Below are 16,934 nucleotides of genomic sequence, written 5' to 3' on the forward strand. Positions count from 1 at the left end.
TTGAGTTGGGGCCCTTGAAAGAGACCCCCACTCTGCAGCACTGTGCTCCAAGTCACCTGCCTGCCTGAAGGAGACAGCCCCACACCCTTCCAGAGTGCCAGGATCTTACATGGGTTCCTCACACCCAGCCTAAAGGAACAGGGCCCCCAGGGGGCACCTGGGTGGCTCAGTCGGTTGAGCGTCCGACTCTTGATTTCGGCTCAGGTCACGATCTCACAGTTCGTGAGTTCGAGCCCTGTGTCGGACTCTGTGCTAACAGTGTGGAGCCTGCTTGGGATTCTCTCTCTCCCTCTCTCTCCCTGTCCCTCCTTACCTCTCTCTCTCAAAATAAATAAATAAACTTAAAATAAGTTAAAAAAAAAAAAAAAAAAAAGGAACAAGGCCCCCAAAACTACCTTTTCTCTCTGGGGAATCCCAGACAGAGCCACGGTTGGGGTTAAGTATTACTATCTACAGGGACAGATAACCCCTGGAGGTCGATGGGGGCAGGGCAGTCCACGGCGGTGCAGAACTTGGTCGCTTCTGTCGTCTGTTGGTCACCCAGATTCTTGCTAGCGGCTTTTGTTGTACTCCCAGGCGGTTTCCTTCAGAGGACTTTGGGCCTCAATGTTCTCTGGAGTTGCATCCCCAGAGGCCAGAGAGAGAAAGAACTTTGCAACAATCTTCCCACTTAGAGTGCGCATTCGGCTAGGAGCCTGGATTTGTTCAGGGACAGTATGGATTTAGCTGAACTGCCAATAGTCATATTTAAAATAAATTTTTTTAAAAAAACGTTTTTAAAACACGTCTTTCCGTAATCCACATTTAATCGCGTATATAAATTCATTAGTGAGACAGAGCAAAGGGCCAGGCTATACTTTGTTTTAGGTTGCAGGGCAAAGATGCATGCTTATCTCGCGAAAAGAGACCCGTCACTGCCTGAACGGACCCCTGGCATAAAGCAGTGCAGCCCGAAACAGATTTGTGTCACCACAAGGAGAAGTTCGTCTAGCAGTTGCCTTGTATTATGTTCTTTTTCTTCAAATCCTGAAAACGCATTGTGGGGCGCACAACCACAACATGGTTCACTGCCCCCAGAATTCTGATTCGCCCACAGGTCCAGTCGTACACCTAACGTCTTGTCAGATTTACAGAAAGGAGGTTACTTTACGTGATGCCTTCAACTGCTTCCAGAAAAGTTTTGAAACATGAAATTCATAGAGCAAACTTGACATCACCAGCAAATCTTTGATTACATTGAATGAATGAATGAATCAGTCAGTCAATCAGTAGCTTCCATTTTACAGACAAAACTAGGTTAACCCTGGCTCAATTGCCAAATATTTATTAGGCCTCAGCCATGTGTAAGGGACGGTAAATTTAGCCGGAAGTAGTCAAAGAAATAAGGCAGAGTCACGGGGCACCTGGGTGGCTCAGTGGGTTAATCGTCTGACTTGGGCTCATCAGGTCACGATCTCACTGCTCGTGAGTTCAAGCCCCGCGTCGGGCTCTGTGCTGACAGCTGGGAGCCTGGAGCCTGCTTCCAATTCTGTGTGTGTGTGTGTCTCTCTCTCTCAAGAATAAATAAACATTAAAAAGAAAAGAAATAAGGCAGAGTCTGCAAGAATGTAGTTTCAACATTTCTATTGCTGGGATTTTAGCCACTAGGTTGAATGTGACTATATATACAGTCTTGTCACCTTCTAGAACAGTATCCACTAGCCACGTGTGGCTGTTTAACTCTAAGCTTAAACTAAATCAGTTTAAACCTTCAGTTCTTAAGTCCCCGTAGCCCTATTTCAAATGCTCACAGCCACACGAGGCAGTAGCTGCCATATTGATGGCACTGAGCATTTCCATCCTCGCAAAAGCGCGTTTAGTCAGTTCTGCCTACGGGGACACATCGATGTCCTTGTGAACCTGTGTTCCATCTTCCTGGTGAGTTTGTGCTTTGAATACTAGGGCATCATGGGAGACTGCACCTGTGGTCTCACCAGAGTCTAAAACAGTGCTTCTCAAATTTGAATGTGCATCAGAATCACCAGGCAGGCTCGCTAAATAAAACCCAGATTCCTGGGCCCTGCCCCTGTAGTTTCTGGTTCAGTAGGTCTGGTGTAGGGCCTGAGAATTTGCACTGCCAACACGCTGCCTAGTGATGCCAGTGCCCCTGCTCTAGGGACCGCTTTCTGAGCCACTAGTCTGAAAAGGCAGAACCAGAGAGAGAGCTCTGGCTGTCAGAATACCTCGGAAATTCCTAGGGACATGGGCAAAGGGTGGGGGCAGATGGCATTATTGGAGCTGCACTCAGGGTGTCGTCCGTATCACCCGCGGAGGTTGTGTCTCCCATCCGGGTTCTTCTCTTAGGGGACACGTTTGCTTGAAACAGCCCTGCTGGGAGAAAAGTGGCCCCAAACGTTTCCCTCCTGCAGTGTCTCCAAATCATTTTGTCTTTGGACCTCCAAAGAGAGATCAGGTTGGAGAAGTCTTTGATGTAGTCCATTGAACCGCAGGGACAGGAAGGAAGGGGAGGCCGGAGGGGAGGAAGATGTAAGAGGGTCTGAGAGACCACCCACTCCGCTGATCGGCTTTCTTCCTGCGGCAGGTGTCTGTGAGGACCTACTGTGCGCTGGGCACCGAGGGATACAAAAATCCCTAAAACCCAGGCAGGCCTCGTCTTCACGGAAAGCGTGTCTCAGCATCTTCAGGGAGAGGCGGGCAGGTGTCAAATAACTGACTGAGCTGTCAGAGCTTGAGCAAGAAAGAGGTCTTCGGAGGGCTGTGCGTTCTCCTAACCTCCCCAGACGGGCCCAAGAGGGCTTTGGAGCAGAGGACCTTCTGAGTGAGGACGAGACCGCTCTCTCAAAGAGGGAAGGGCTTTTCTTTTTTTTTTTTTTTTTTTTTTTTTTTCAACGTTTTTTATTTATTTTTGGGACAGAGAGAGACAGAGCATGAATGGGGGAGGGACAGAGAGAGAGGGAGACACAGAATGGGAAGCAGGCTCCAGGCTCTGAGCCATCAGCCCAGAGCCCGACACGGGTCTCGAACTCACAGACCGCGAGATCGTGACCTGGCTGAAGTCGGACGCTTAACCGACTGCGCCACCCAGGCGCCCCCAGGGGAAGGGCTTTTCAAGGAGAGGGAAGAGCGAGCACAGGAATTTGTAGGCACGGGAGCTGAAGCTGGACAGCGTGGGGCAGGGGCCGTGATCTGAGATGAGCTGCCTGACGGGGACTGTATTGGAAGGCAGTCAAGGCCCTTGTAGGTTAAGCAGGAGAGGGGCAAGGGCCCCAAGTTCAGGATTATTTGCCCATGCCGCAGGTGCGTTCTCCCGTGGTACTGGAAGGCAGCGCATTGCCGAGCCCGCCCGTCCTCCTCCCAAGCCTGCGTGCCCTTCCGTCCCCCCACCCCTGCGCCTCTCTGGTGGGGGTCTCTACTGTCCCAAGCCTGGCCTCCACCCTTCCCTAGTCACATTTCACCCTGCAAGTATTTAGTGAAGCCTCAAGCCGGTCATCCTCCTTGTGACATGTTGTGACACCTGCCAGCCTGCCAGGGGGTGTGGATGCCGGGGCCGTGTTGGCAGGGAGGCAGAGTCCACTGGACGGATTCCATTCCTTGGTCTTTTCCCCGGCTCCTCCGGCAGGACCTCAAAGACCCAGCACGAACATCGGGGTCCCTCAGTCCCCCTGACCACGTGAACCTCCCTAGAGGCCCCTTCCTGGGCCCCAGAAGGAGGCAGGCAGGCCCCGGAAGGGGGAGGGGTGGTGGGAATTTCTACGGCCTCAGGACCTGTCTAGTTGAGAAGAAAGATAATATAAGGAGCTGTTGCACAAAACACGATTCGCATCCCAGACGGCTCGTGGACTGAGGACACGTCAGTGTTCCAAAGTCCTTTCCCCCCTTCCCAGCGTCTACATCTTTTTGTGGTTCCTGTAGTGGCTACGGGGCCAATTAAGACCTCCAGAGGTCCTGAGCGCCCAAGAGATCAACCTGCCGTCCCTCCTCCAGCCAAGACCGAAAACCTGAAATAAACCTGAGGACATCACATGGGATTCTGGTCTTCCCCACCCCCCACCCCCAAAAGCTTTCTTGTTGTTGTTGTTGTTGTTGTTGTTGTTGTTGTTGTTTTTATCAGAGAAAACGGAATTTTTCTCGTTGTTTCGGATGCCCTGGTGGTGTTGTGGGTGCAAAGCGTGTGGGTCTGGCCTGCCCCTTGGCTAACCCAGCACCTGGCGAGGCGTAGCGGGACGCGGGGTGACGGGGGAGTTGGACAGATCAGTGTGTGGAAATGGGGAACGCTAAGGCAGTGTTAGTTCTTGATATTTGCTGTTTCATGGCTGAGACATTTCCGGCTGGAAACTGCTAGCTTCGAAAGCCCTGTTGATCTCAGCAAAGGTCGGCATCGTAATGGGGTTTTACCTGCGACCGTGTCCCCTCTGAGATTTGGGGTTACGCCTTGTCTCCCTACCTAATTACTTTGCCTTTTCTTATTCATGTATTTTTTTTTTTTTTTTACCTTAACTGCTATTAAAACGCATTAAAAATGCTTACCGCAAAAACTCCGGAAGGCCAAAGGAGAGGGCCGCTTTGTGGCCCCGGGTGTGGCAGGAAGGTAGTGAGAGAAGTGACCTGCTGGGGGACCCCAGCGAAGGGGTGCGCTTGGGGGGGGGGGGGGGGAAATGGCACTGCAGATAAGTGCCCTCAGCAGACAGCCCCCTCCCAGCGGGCCTGGAGCCACACGCATTAGGCCCCTCCACTGTGTTTACCTCCAGGGACGACTTAGTTTATCTTCCAGGCCTCGAAAGTACCTTCCCCTCCTCCTTGCCAAAGCCACCTCTCCCTCCCCGTCTCCGCCATTTCTTAGAAAGGCTCAGATTCTGTTTTCCCAAATGTGACTAAATCCCGGGTCTTGGGAGGGTCTTGGGACTTTGGGACTTCGGTGGACCGGGCCAGGGTGACCTGCTCCGCTCCGAGTAGAGTTGATGTGTAAATTGCCTTTGGTTTGTAATTCAGATGTTGTTGTGTGGTAAACATTAATTATGTCAGCCAACATTCAGTTACAAATGAGGACTCAGCCGAGAGGCTCTTATCAGGAGGTGACATTTGGCAGATGGATGGTTTTAGTAACAAAAAAAAAAGAGATTGCGGGGGGGGGGGGGGGGGGGGGGGGGGGGTGTTAGCCTCAGCTGGTAAACTACAAAATGTTAAATACTGTTTCACTTTATGTACCTCCTTTATTTCAGGATGAGAAAATAGACTAGGAAAGGGGGGAATTTGTTCCCTCACTCATTCAACAAATATTTATTGAGGGCGTATTAACTACCTGGCACTGCCAAACCCAGACACTTCAAGAGATGTCCTGGAACGTCCTGGTCTGAAATCAAACTTGAAAATGAGTGTCTGTGTTCATCTGGTGTGAGGTTTTTCCATAACTAGTCTCAGAGGTTGCATTAACAAATGATTTTTTTTTAAGTTCATTTTTTTAAGTTTATTTCTATTTATTTTGAGAGAAAGAGAGGGAGAGGGGAGGGGAGGGGCAGAGAGAGAGACAGGGAAAGAGAATTCCAAGCAGGCTCCACACTATCAGTGCAGAGCCAGATGCTGGGCTTAAACTCACGAAGTGGGAGATCATGACCCGAGTTGAAGTCAGGAGTCAGATGCTCAACTGACTGAGCCACTCAGGCGCCCCAAGACAAATGATATTTTTAATTTTTTTATTGTTTATTTATTTTTGAGAGGGGGGGAGAGAGAGAGAGAGAGAGAGAGACAGAGCGTGAGTGAGAGAAGGGTAGAGAGAGAGGGAGACACAGAATCCGAAGCAGGCTCCAGGCTCCACGCTGTCAGCACAGAGCCCGACTTGGGGCTCGAACTCGCGAACTGCGAGATCGTGACCTGAGCTGAAGTCGGACGCTTAACCGACTGAGCCCCCCAGGCACCCCGACAAACGATATTTTTAAAGACAGGGTGAACAAGGAACGTCTTCATGGGAATATTAGCAAACCAAACAATATCAGAGCCCTATTCTCTTCAAAGATAGAAAACGCAAAAGGCTGAGAAAGAACGTACTAGAAATATGTTGCTAGACCCAAGATGGACGGTCTAATTGGAGGCCAGCCAATTGTTACAGCCAGGGAAGTCGAGTCTCAAGACCAGTTGTGCTGGGTTGACCAGTTGATCACGGTCACGGCTGTTCAGGGGCAGGGCCAGTGCCTTCCTGAGGGAGATGAACAAAATGGCTTTGGGAGGGCAGCCTCTGGTTGACACGGTGCCCGGTGGGTGCACAGTGGCTTACACTGTGGAAGCCGACCTGTTTCACAGGCCCCTTTGTGTCAGCCCTCAAAAGAAAGGCTTCGGAATCTGTGCCCATGAAGCTTTGGGTTTGGCTCTCCTCCCCCAGCTCACCCCCAGTTTACATCACCACGTAACCCTGAAAGCACAAACACAACCAGTCGTGGAACAGACTGCCCGCCAAGGGCCAAGGTGAGAGGGAGCCTGTTGTACCGAGGAAGGAAGACCTCCCAAACCCAGCACAGGGGGTTCACGGGAGCTGTTTCTTTGTCCTTTTCGAGGCCCTGGCTGGGCGGTGAATGACAGTGAATGGGTGTGGGTGGAGGTGGGAAGGGGATGAATGTGGGCCCACCGGGCAGCCCAAAAAGCAAGCTGAAACCATCGAACTCCATCCCAAAAGGAATTTTGTTTCCGAAGAGCACTCAGGGACTCAGAGCTCCAACTTGAAGATTTTTGTCTCCCACCTCTTGGGAAACCATTCGGCCGCGATCGCCTTGGCTTTGTTTGCCAACAAAATGATGGACGTGTGCCGTGGACAAGGCTGTTTCTCGAGCCCGAGCAGAGGGGACAATGAGTGAGGTCCCCCTCAGTTGGTATGCAAGTGTTTTGAGAAGGTTTTAAAATGCATGTGCAGCAAAACCTTGGGTCGCGAGTAGCTCGTTCTGCGAGCGTTCTACAGGACGAGCAAACATTTCCGATAAGTTTTAACTTGATCAAAGAGTGATGCCTTGCAACGCGAGTGGTTCATGACGCCGAATGTCGCGTGATCACAAACAGAGCCAGTGGTTTTGAAATTCGCTTTGATACACGAGTGTTTTGGATTACAAGCATGTTTCCGGAACGAATTAGGCTTGCAGACCAAGGTTTTACTGTATTTGCAAAGGGTCACTAGGAAGACATTAGCTAGCCTTGCCCCACCTGCTATTAATATATTAATATGCCCCCCCAGTCAGAGCAGGGTGCCACGAGATAAGGCTTCTCTCCGGCCCTTTGCACACATACACGGCCTGCCCGATGTATGTGCTGTTCTCCCATTTTCTGTATATGGAGGAAAATAAGTAATGTCCTGGACACCTGGACATTCTGTCGAGTTGCCTTTGAGCTGGGATTGTGGTGTCGTGATCCCAGGAAGTTGCTGCCCTCCAGAGAACCATACCCACAGATACACCACCAGATCCTAGATTTTCAGTATTTTATGCATTCATAGACCAACAAATATTTGCTTCAAAGACTCTACAGAGTGGGGCAGGAAACTGAGAAAACACATCTGAAAGAAGCAGAAAAGGCGTGGCTTGTATGAGTGGATCGGAACTCAGAGACCATCCTCTGATCCCAGTTTGCAGCTCACTTCTTCCAGGAAGCCTTCCCTGATCTCTCCGAGGCTGACATGGGCCTTCGTCCTGTGCGTCGCCCACAAGCACTCCACCTAAGGTGACCTCCAGAGGCAACACTACCCCTTTGTGCCATCCCCCTCCGCGGCCAGACTCCGGAAGAGGGGCCTGGAGAACGGACCACGCCTGTCCCACAGCGGGCTCGCTGCAAATTTCCGGTGTCCCAGAAGATAGGCCCAGTACAAACAGATGGCTCTGGGGGTGGGTGGCACTGAGGTGAGGCCTTTGAGTCAGTAAACGGAGCGCTCCCGTGTTTACCCCACAAGGAAGGTGGGCTCCACCACAGCCCCAGAACTAATCCAAGCCTTCCTGCTCCGGGGTCACCTTATCTTGATGAAGAGAGCAATTTGTTTTACATCTTTCCTACGAGGAGAGGCAGTTGCACACAGCCCATCGAGTAGAAGCTTGTGGGGGTGGTGGTTTTCTGATTATGATCCATTAAGGCTAAGCTGTGATTTCTAAAGCTCTTTCATTTGTGACATGAGCCAAACCCACACCCAATTTCCTCTCGCACAGAAAAGCAGCATGCTACTCTCTTATGAAAATGATTTTTTTAATTATGTTATTTTAAGCAGAAGCATAACCGAAAATGCATATTGAGCAAAACAGAATACTCCAGTGGGCACACAAAAAAGAGGGCTTTTGAGAGAGGCAGGAGCCCACACCGGGGCCCTGACCATCTTAACCCTTTCCAGTCTGGTTTCCTGGCTGAGGCAGCTCCTTAGCAGAACAGCTAAGATTTCCCCGATTCCCCCGCCCCGTTCTCCGTCACCGTCACAGCTGCTTTCCCTTCTCAGCGTCTCAGCCTTATCCGCTTCCCCCTGGGCCCCGGCTGTCCTCACTGCAGCCTGTAATCTGCTCAGACCCTTTGGGGGTGCGCCCCGTCTCGGGCTGAGCCGGGGTGGGCTACTCCACGTATGTGATGGCCAGGACCTCACAGGGTCCCCAAGTCCCTGAGGAGCCACCAGCACCCCCTCTTTACTGGTCCCTTTATGATCTGCCTTTCCATCAGCACACAGAGGAGGCATCCAGCCTTCCCTTCTGTCCTTTCCAGTTCCCCAGGGATACTCCCGGTCAAGGCCAATATCGTCTGTCTCTAATGGAAGCAAACTATTTTTTTTAAGGTCCCAGCACCCCCTAAGAAACCAGCAAATCGGGGCGCCTGGGTGGCGCAGTCGGTTAAGCGGCCGACTTCAGCCAGGTCACGATCTCGCGGTCCGTGAGTTCGAGCCCCGCGTCGGGCTCTGTGCTGACAGCTCGGAGCCTGGAGCCTGTTTCGGATTCTGTGTCTCCCTCTCTCTCTGCCCCTCCCCCGTTCATGCTTTGTCTCTCTCTGTCCCAAAAATAAATTAAAAACGTTGAAAAAAAAAAAATTAAAAAAAAAAAAAAAAGAAACCAGCAAATGCCCTTTTTCCTTCCAGCAAACCCGCTGCCTGTTCTGCAGTGTCAGCCTTTACATTGGCACCCTGCAGCCACCCCCTAGCAGTCCTTGTATGTCCCTGTAGGGGCAGCAGCTGTCTAACAGAAGGTGCTGCTTGGGGCACCTGGGTGACCCGGTCGGTTAAGTGTCCGACTCCCAGTGTTGGCTCCAGTTCGCGATCTCACAGTTGGTGGGTTCGAGCCCCGCGCCCGGCTCTGTGCTGGCCGCTCAGAGCCTGCTTGGGATTCTCTGTCTCCCTCCCTCTCTGCCCCTCCACCCCCCAAAATAAATAAATTAAAACTTTACATAAATAAATAAAAGGAGGTGCCAGTCATGCTGAAGACCCCTGGGTGGGGCACGTTCACGAATCTTTTCATCTGCAAGAGGTTGTCGTGAGCGTAAGAGAGAGAGAGAGAGATAGAATTCCTCCCCCAGTGCCTGGCATGTGACAGCCCCGGAGCATTTAACTGGAATGGCTTGGAGGCACCTCAAACTTCAGATGGCCGGGAGTCGAGCGCTTCATGCATCCACCATGAGCGCACTCTCCGGGTTGTGTCCCAGCGTCCCCACCTGGGCGCAAGGATCGGTGTCTGCCACCCCCATCCCCCCCATGACACCTGACCCGGTCTGCAGGTGCCCGCGTGGCCCAGCCCCGTGCTTTAGCTCCTTGCCTCTGGCTGCGGCCTCCACACCGTGCCAGAAACCTACCCAAAGCGACCCTTGGCAGGACCCGATGCGGTGCACCTTCCACTTAGTTGGGCCTTGCCGCGGATGTCGCCTTTGGGAAGGCCGTCCCTGAGCCGTCGGTGTCCAGTTGCCCCCAGCGTGAGCCCCCTGTTCTGACTGTGAATAGCGCCCATCACTGTCACACGGGTTTATGTCTGCCCCTCCCTCCAGACTTGGAGCAGGGCTTGGCCTTGCATCTGGAATGGCGCCTGGCCTGCGGTGGACGCCCGCACCAAGTGGGTCACCAAGTGAGTGGATTCCACGCGTAGTGGCCGCTTCCATTGTTAGCGTGAAAATGGGAGCGTGTTTACCTGAACTGCCATATATGTATCATGTTATTTGTAGAGAAGGTTAAAGGGGATTTGAGGGATTTGGCAGCTGAAATGGGGACGCTCCCATCAAGTCTCCGTTGCTTCCTTATATTTGAAGGTCGGAGGGGAACTGACTGACTGACGGAGCCCACGAGGAACTGTGACAGGGTCCGAGAGCAGGTCCCCTTGCCCTGCGGTCTGCACCCGCACAAGCTTTCCTCGAGATGCTGCAAATGTCCGATAACACTCATTGCAGAAATGGGCGAGTTTCTGCCCAGAACAATAGGAGTAAAAAAAAAAAAATCACCACTCTGTCTTTTAGGGGACGGGAAAGCCCGCCGCCTTTGTCCCTCTGCAGCCCACGCTGTTGAGGAATACAGATAAGAGATTAAAAGAAGGGCTCATTCCTTCTGATCCTCTTTGGCATGTGCACACCAGGGGCCCTTCAGGACCTTAGAGCCCCAGCCTGGGTTTCTGAATGATTCTGAATTATTTAAACCGCCTTCTCTCCTGCTGGGTTGTGTTTCAGCGGTAGTATCCACCCTCTCCTTCTCTGAAATTCCCACAGACGGGGGGCAGGTGGAGGGCGCTCAGTAGATCCTCATTACCTGGAATAGGACTGTGGTGACAGAACTTCAGCCTCTCTGTGCGGGATGCTGCCGGCCAGGGCAGGTGACACAGTGAGTGGGTGAGCGAGCCCTCGGCTCTCTCAGCGGGGGACCCCCAGGGGGGCACTTCGGTGTCGGGAACAAGGCACCGAGGGTGGTTTGCCCCGTGGGCTCACGGATCGGTGCTGAAACACACCGGTCCCGGGTGCCTTTTAGGAAAGCCTTTCTTTGTACACGTGGGCTCCCACTGATGCCTCTGAGGACCCTCCACTGCAGCGGCATCCAGCGCTTTCTGTATTCTGCTCCCGAGAGGCGACGGAAAAGGCAAATGGCCATTCCCTTAAGGAATTTTGCATTCAAGCAGGAAGCAGAAACGATGAATGACTGCACGCCGGGGTTGAGCCAGTGGTAGATGCAGATGTGAGTAGCGCCCAGAGACGTATCCTAGCTCAGGCCCCTCTTCACGACTGCCTGGTTGCCATCTGGGTGTCCCAGAGGCGTGTCAGGGTGAACACATCCCAGGTCACGCTCCTGCGCTGTTCTCTGAGCCTTCCCCGTTTTTCACCTCATAGAATGGCTGGCATCTCCGTGGGCCCCTAAACCAAGGGGGTGCCCTCTCCTTCCCCTCCTTATTTACTCTACACTCACTCCCTGCCACTTGGCCTCCTAAAACCCTCTCAAGTCCCTCTTTCCTCCCACTGTCACCACCTTGACCGCAACACCCGTCCCCTCTCATTTCCTCAGCCCCTGATGGAACCTTCCGTGCCTGCTCTGGGCCCCGCCAGCGTGTTCTCTCTCAAATTGGCCAAGTGACACTGATGCCCTTTCCTCACACCCCTCGCACACGCACAGGTGCTCACGCACACACGCACACACGCACACGCTGAAACGGGTTCCCCTGTCTCCATGGCTTTCTGTTGCTTTGGGGATCAAGCCAGTGCTTGGAAGGCACACCCCGCTGAGTTGGGGGTGGCGCGTCCTGCCTGTACCTCCAGCCACACTAGCTTCCCTTTTCTGATTTTGATACGTTTTTTCAATTATCGTACAGTCCAACTGACCTCTTTTCCTTTCGATAGACAGCTCCGTGAATCCTAACGTGTGTTCTCATCTCCTTGTAATACCTCGTCTACACCGTGCACCTTCCGGCCCCTTCGTGACCACTTCTTCCTCCGCCAGCCCTCACGGGACTAGGTCACCTGTCCCGCAGAACTCAGCCCAGACACCCCCTCCTCTGAGAGGCCTTCTCTGCCTGCCTCCGCTGGGTCTCGTTCTGTGTCCTCATCGCACGGACTTCCGCACCGCAGTGGGGTGGCGACGCAGACTCAGTAGTGTGGCTCTTGATGAATGCCTCGATGGCGAGCCGCCTTCCGGAGGGGTGGATTTGTGCTCCCCAGCGCCCTGCACGGTGCTCGCCACTTAGTAGGCGCTCATTTAGCACTTTCTGCGGGAGTAAGGGAACAGTGAGTCGCCTGCGCGGGGGTGGGCTGCCTGACTCGTGGGGGCCGCCTTCACAGCACACGGGCTCGTTCTGCTTCCTCCTGTCACCTCCTTTTGTAGAACCTAACATCATCTGATCTGTGATGGTTCGCTAAGGGGCATGAACCCTACCTAACATCCTATGTCAGCATTAAATGAGGTAAACTGTGTGAAAGGCTCTGTCACCCCATAGGTGCCCGGTGAGCTGCGGCCTTCATCCCACCGCTGTGGGGGAGGGGAGGCCCTGTTCCAGACAAAGGGGCTAAATGGTGCTCGCGATACTAATACGTCCTCGTTGAAAAGCTGCCGAGCCACACACAGGCTCCCGTTCTGCTCAGGGGACCGTGTTCCTTTATGTCACTCCATCTATTTGACACATGCCGTCTTCGTACCTCCTGCCTGTCACATGGCGCCGGCCCGTGGAATGTGCCAGACACTGCCCTGGGAGCCCTGGCTGTGCTCAGTGACGCAGCCAGGACAGGGACAAAAGCCAGGATGCTCAGCGCGGGGGCTGGGGCTTCTCCAGCACCGTCACTGAGAACAGGGAGCCGCCAGGCACCCTGGGGAGGGGCCTCGTGGAGGAGACCGCCTCCGCCTCCCCCAAGCCCCCTGCGCAGAGGTCCCACCGGTGTAGGGGGCCTCTGGTTGTCGCGATGCTAGGACGCACGGTGGGCGCTGGGTGGACGGGAGCCACAGATGCCCAGTGCCCCGCGGTGGGGGTGGGGATCTTGGAAAGTGTGAAGTTACCCCCTTCCCCGGGCTTGTCCCCCGATGCCAGGCCTGGACAAGGTGGAGGCGAGAACAGGGACGGGCAGAGACTCTGAGATCCGGGTGACATCCGGAGGGGCCACCTCGGGGCCAGAAGGGCTTTGCGGGCGAGAGGCAGCGATGCCTTTGTAAGCCTCTGATGACAGCGTGTCTTGCTTCCCCTTTTCCCCTCAACCCGCACACAGGAGCGTTTCTCCTGGGAGGGATCCTCTACTCCTGGCAGTTCCCCCACTTCAACGCCCTGAGCTGGGGCCTCCGTGAAGACTACTCCCGCGGCGGCTACTGCATGATGTCGGTCACCCACCCGGCCCTGTGCCGGCGCGTCGCCCTGCGCCACTGCCTGGCCTTGATCGGACTGTCCGCCGCCGCCCCCGTCCTGGACGTCACCACCTGGACCTTCCCCGCCATCTCCCTCCCCATCAACCTGTATATTTCCTACCTCGGCTTCCGGTTCTACGTCGACGCGGACCGGAAGAGCTCCCGGAAGCTGTTCTTCTGCAGCCTCTGGCACCTGCCCCTGTTTCTGCTGCTCATGCTCACCTGCAAGCGGCCGCCAGGGGCGACCTGTGCCGGGGGGGAGCCTCGGGGTTGACCCCACATGGGCGCGTGGGGAAACAAAAACAAGAGAACGTACAGGGAGACGCACTTTTTTTTTTTTTTTTTTTTTTTTGTCCTTTGCGGTGAGACCAGAATATTTTGTCAATTCTAGAAGCGGAGAAGGGAAATTGCCCGGTTTAGTAGGAGATTGTAAAATGATTTGATGCTCCGTGATCACGCGACGTTTTTTTTTAATGGTAGCATCCAAGATGCGCCCCAAATGAGAAATGGGTTGGCTCAGGTGATTAATAATACAGAGAGAGTATTTTTCTCTTTAAGACTCTTTGTAGATTTCTTCCTCTAACCCCCGACGGCCCCCTCCCCGTTGATTTTCTTCTTTGCGGGGAGGTACAGGTCCACGTCTTCCTTTTCTAGCCACACACACACGCACAGACACACACATACACTCCCGGCCCGCCAGTCGGAATGCTCCCTGGTGACCAGACGCGTTGATCAGGAGTACTCGGTCTGGAGTTTCTGTGTCCTCAGGTCCCGGAGGGCCACGTCGGAGGAAGTGCGCCCTGCCGGCCCTCCCCGTGAAAGAGCCAGGGCCCCCAGTCCAGCTTTCTCACATATATTCTCAACCGCATACTCCCCCAAACAATAATAGAACCCGAAGGGTGTGCTGCCGGCCCATCGCGAAGGGAGAATTCCAAACGGTTGCCTAGGGGACCCCAGACGGGACTGCCAGCCCCTGGTCCACCCCCGTTACGTATCAGCATTTCAAAAACTCCACGGAATCAAAGGCATCTTTATATAGTTCACTTGAAAATACAGGAGGTGTCTGAAGCATTTTCTTTCTGGAAGGGTGGCGCTAGACTTCATACCAGCCATCCGGTGGGCTCTGACCCCTTCGTGTCCCCCATCAGCCGCCGGTTTGCTGCGCGGCTTCTCAAGGCCGATGGAGAAGGGAAAACAAACAAACACAAAAACGTGAGCAGGCCTAACTAGCCACAGAGCTCACGTTCGCGTCCCTTCAGTGGAAAACACCATTCTCTCCCGGGATCTTCTGAACTCAGAAATCAGCATCCGTACATCCGGTGGCCAGAAGCTCGGGCCCAACTCTGGGCGGGGATGCGTCCGTCCTGGGAGTTGTGCGAGCTAACCTGTAGCCAGGCACGTGTGGGCCCTTCCATCCGTCCGTCCTTTACATATGGTCCTTGTCCGCTGTCGAGCCCCACTTGCCTGAAGGTCTCGATGCTTAACGGGGTGTTTTCCTTGCTCAGTCTGTGGGGGCACTGCTGGGATTCATTGTGGGGAGTATTTAAGGCAACATTTGAACGGTCACTGCAGCCTGCCCGTTCTCAAAGTTGTCTAAAGCGACTGCCGAGAACATGTGACCCCCGTTTCTACTTCTGTGCCGTATTACCTCCCGGCTGTATCCGGGTCCTTTACTGCGGGGAACGTGGCATAGGAATGTCTGCAAAAAATGTCTACACCCTGTTGCAGCCCTCGGGTTTGTAAAATGCCTCCATTCTCTCCTGCTGCAATAAACCAGTAGGTGAGAACAGCAGTGGGCGTGATGTCGTGTATTTGATCGCCTTGTACCGAGTTGACACGGGGCCTGGCAGAATTGCTAACACTCGACTCGCTTTTATGAGCGAGCAGGGGTTGGAGGGCGATCAGTATTTCTGTCCCAAGGTGGTGGAAGGAAGCGCGTTGGATTTTTTTATACCTGTACACCCGAAACAATAATGAGCATGATTATTAGTAATAAAAGAAGAAGGGCCATGACCCGCCCGCCCCTCCCCTACCTTCAGCTTGGAAACACCCAGCCTCTCCCTTCTTCCTACGAAACCAGCACCACAGACATCATCCTCCAGGGCTCCCAGACCTGTCGTTCTCCTTGGAAAAGGTCAGTGGCCAGTTCACCATCTATCTGTGCAGCAAATGAAGTCACAGCTTGTCAACGCTCAGACCCAGTCTTCTCTCCAGGGATCTTCCATGTGAGAACTTCCCTTCACGTCCCCCACCGCCCTGAAGGCACCCTGTTCTCAGGTGACCCCACCAGCTCCCCAAAGCCCGGTGCCGTATGTCCCAGTGTGGAACATGGATTTCAAGCTCTGGTGACCACCCCCTTTCCCCAGGCCAGGATGTCACTCGCTCACCTGGACTCCTGGGGCACCTCGTTTCTTCACACCTGCTACAGCCTCTGACCTTGACCACCTTTCCTAAGGAATGCTCATCAGCATTCCCCAGGTGCGTGAAGCATGTTCTTTAATGGGGTATCTTCGGGAAGTCATGTCCACGCTGCATCGCTCTTGGGGCATTACCAGGCACATGTGCGTAGCATGGCCTCATGGGACTCAAAGTTAAGTAAAAATTAAAAACCTGCGTTTGCTTCCGCTGGCGATCCCCTAACGTACTAAGCAGGCACAGGTCCTTTCTCAGAACGCCTCCCGCCCGGTGCGTGGAGTTAGTGGCCTCCTGGAGCGACAGCCCGGGACATGCTATCTGGACTAATCAGTTTTCACTCATGGTCCTTCAGGCCACTCGGTTGTAAGTGCAGCGGGGAGGCCCGGGGGCCGCACGTGCAGGAGGAGGGGCTTGAGCTACCAAACGGGGTTTCACAGGGAGGCCACTTATTCTAGAACACAGCTTACGAGTGAAAAGGAAAATGGACACATCCGGCCCCTGAATTCGCTTTTTTTTTTTAATTTTTTTTTTTTTAATGTTTTATTTATTTTTGAGACCGGGAGAGACAGAGTATGAACAGGGGAGGGTCAGAGAGAGGGAGACACAGAATCTGAAACAGGCTCCAGGCTCTGAGCTGTCAGCACAGAGCCCAACGCGGGGCTCGAACTCATGGACCGCGAGATCATGACCTGAGCCGAAGTCGGCCGCTTAACGGACGGAGCCACCCAGGCGCCCCTGAATTCGCTTTTTTGAAAGCACAATTCTTAGCATAATATTACTTCTGACTCTGGGCAGGCTGGACCCACTTCCTTTTATTTCAGGAAAGCCACTGTATCAGTTACAAGGGTAAAACCACATGTCCCCGAAGGCTGTTAGGGGAATTGGCTTTGCTTGCTCCCGGGATCAGCTTTTCTTTTCAGACATGAAGTGGGCTCCGTCTGGCCCAGTAAGCTTGCTGACCCTGGTGTGACAGGAGGCTCACTCCTCTGTTTCTGCTGGAGCCAGGCTCTCTGACACCCGCCTCTCCCCGCCTCCCCGACACGCTCCGGGCGACAGGACACTTGTCACTGACTGCCGGAAATGCCCACTTGACCCTTCCGGTGACGTGCTCGGGTTCCCATGAGAACACCTCGTTTGACTTGATTGAAGACCGGAGTCTAGAAGAGGCCTTGTTGGTTCTCTCTTGGGAATCAGCGGCCAGCCAGTGATTACCCCCAAAGCTCTGCGTCTGTCGGCG

General features: G+C 53.8%; 1 protein-coding gene across 2 annotated transcripts in view; it reads left to right on the forward strand.

The window, feature by feature from the left end:
* LOC131496841 (protoheme IX farnesyltransferase, mitochondrial) overlaps positions 1-15,074 on the forward strand; it is a 138,161-nt gene extending 123,087 nt beyond the window's left edge. For both annotated transcript variants that reach the window (XM_058702568.1, XM_058702569.1), the window contains exon 7: positions 13,150-15,074. In XM_058702568.1, the coding sequence (XP_058558551.1) occupies positions 13,150-13,556 (407 nt within the window). In that variant the 3' untranslated portion in view covers positions 13,557-15,074. The remainder of the gene's footprint in view (positions 1-13,149) is intronic.
* The last annotated feature ends 1,860 nt before the right edge of the window (positions 15,075-16,934 follow it).

Source organism: Neofelis nebulosa, chromosome 16 (assembly GCF_028018385.1).
Source record: "Neofelis nebulosa isolate mNeoNeb1 chromosome 16, mNeoNeb1.pri, whole genome shotgun sequence".
Lineage (NCBI taxonomy): Eukaryota > Metazoa > Chordata > Mammalia > Carnivora > Felidae > Neofelis > Neofelis nebulosa.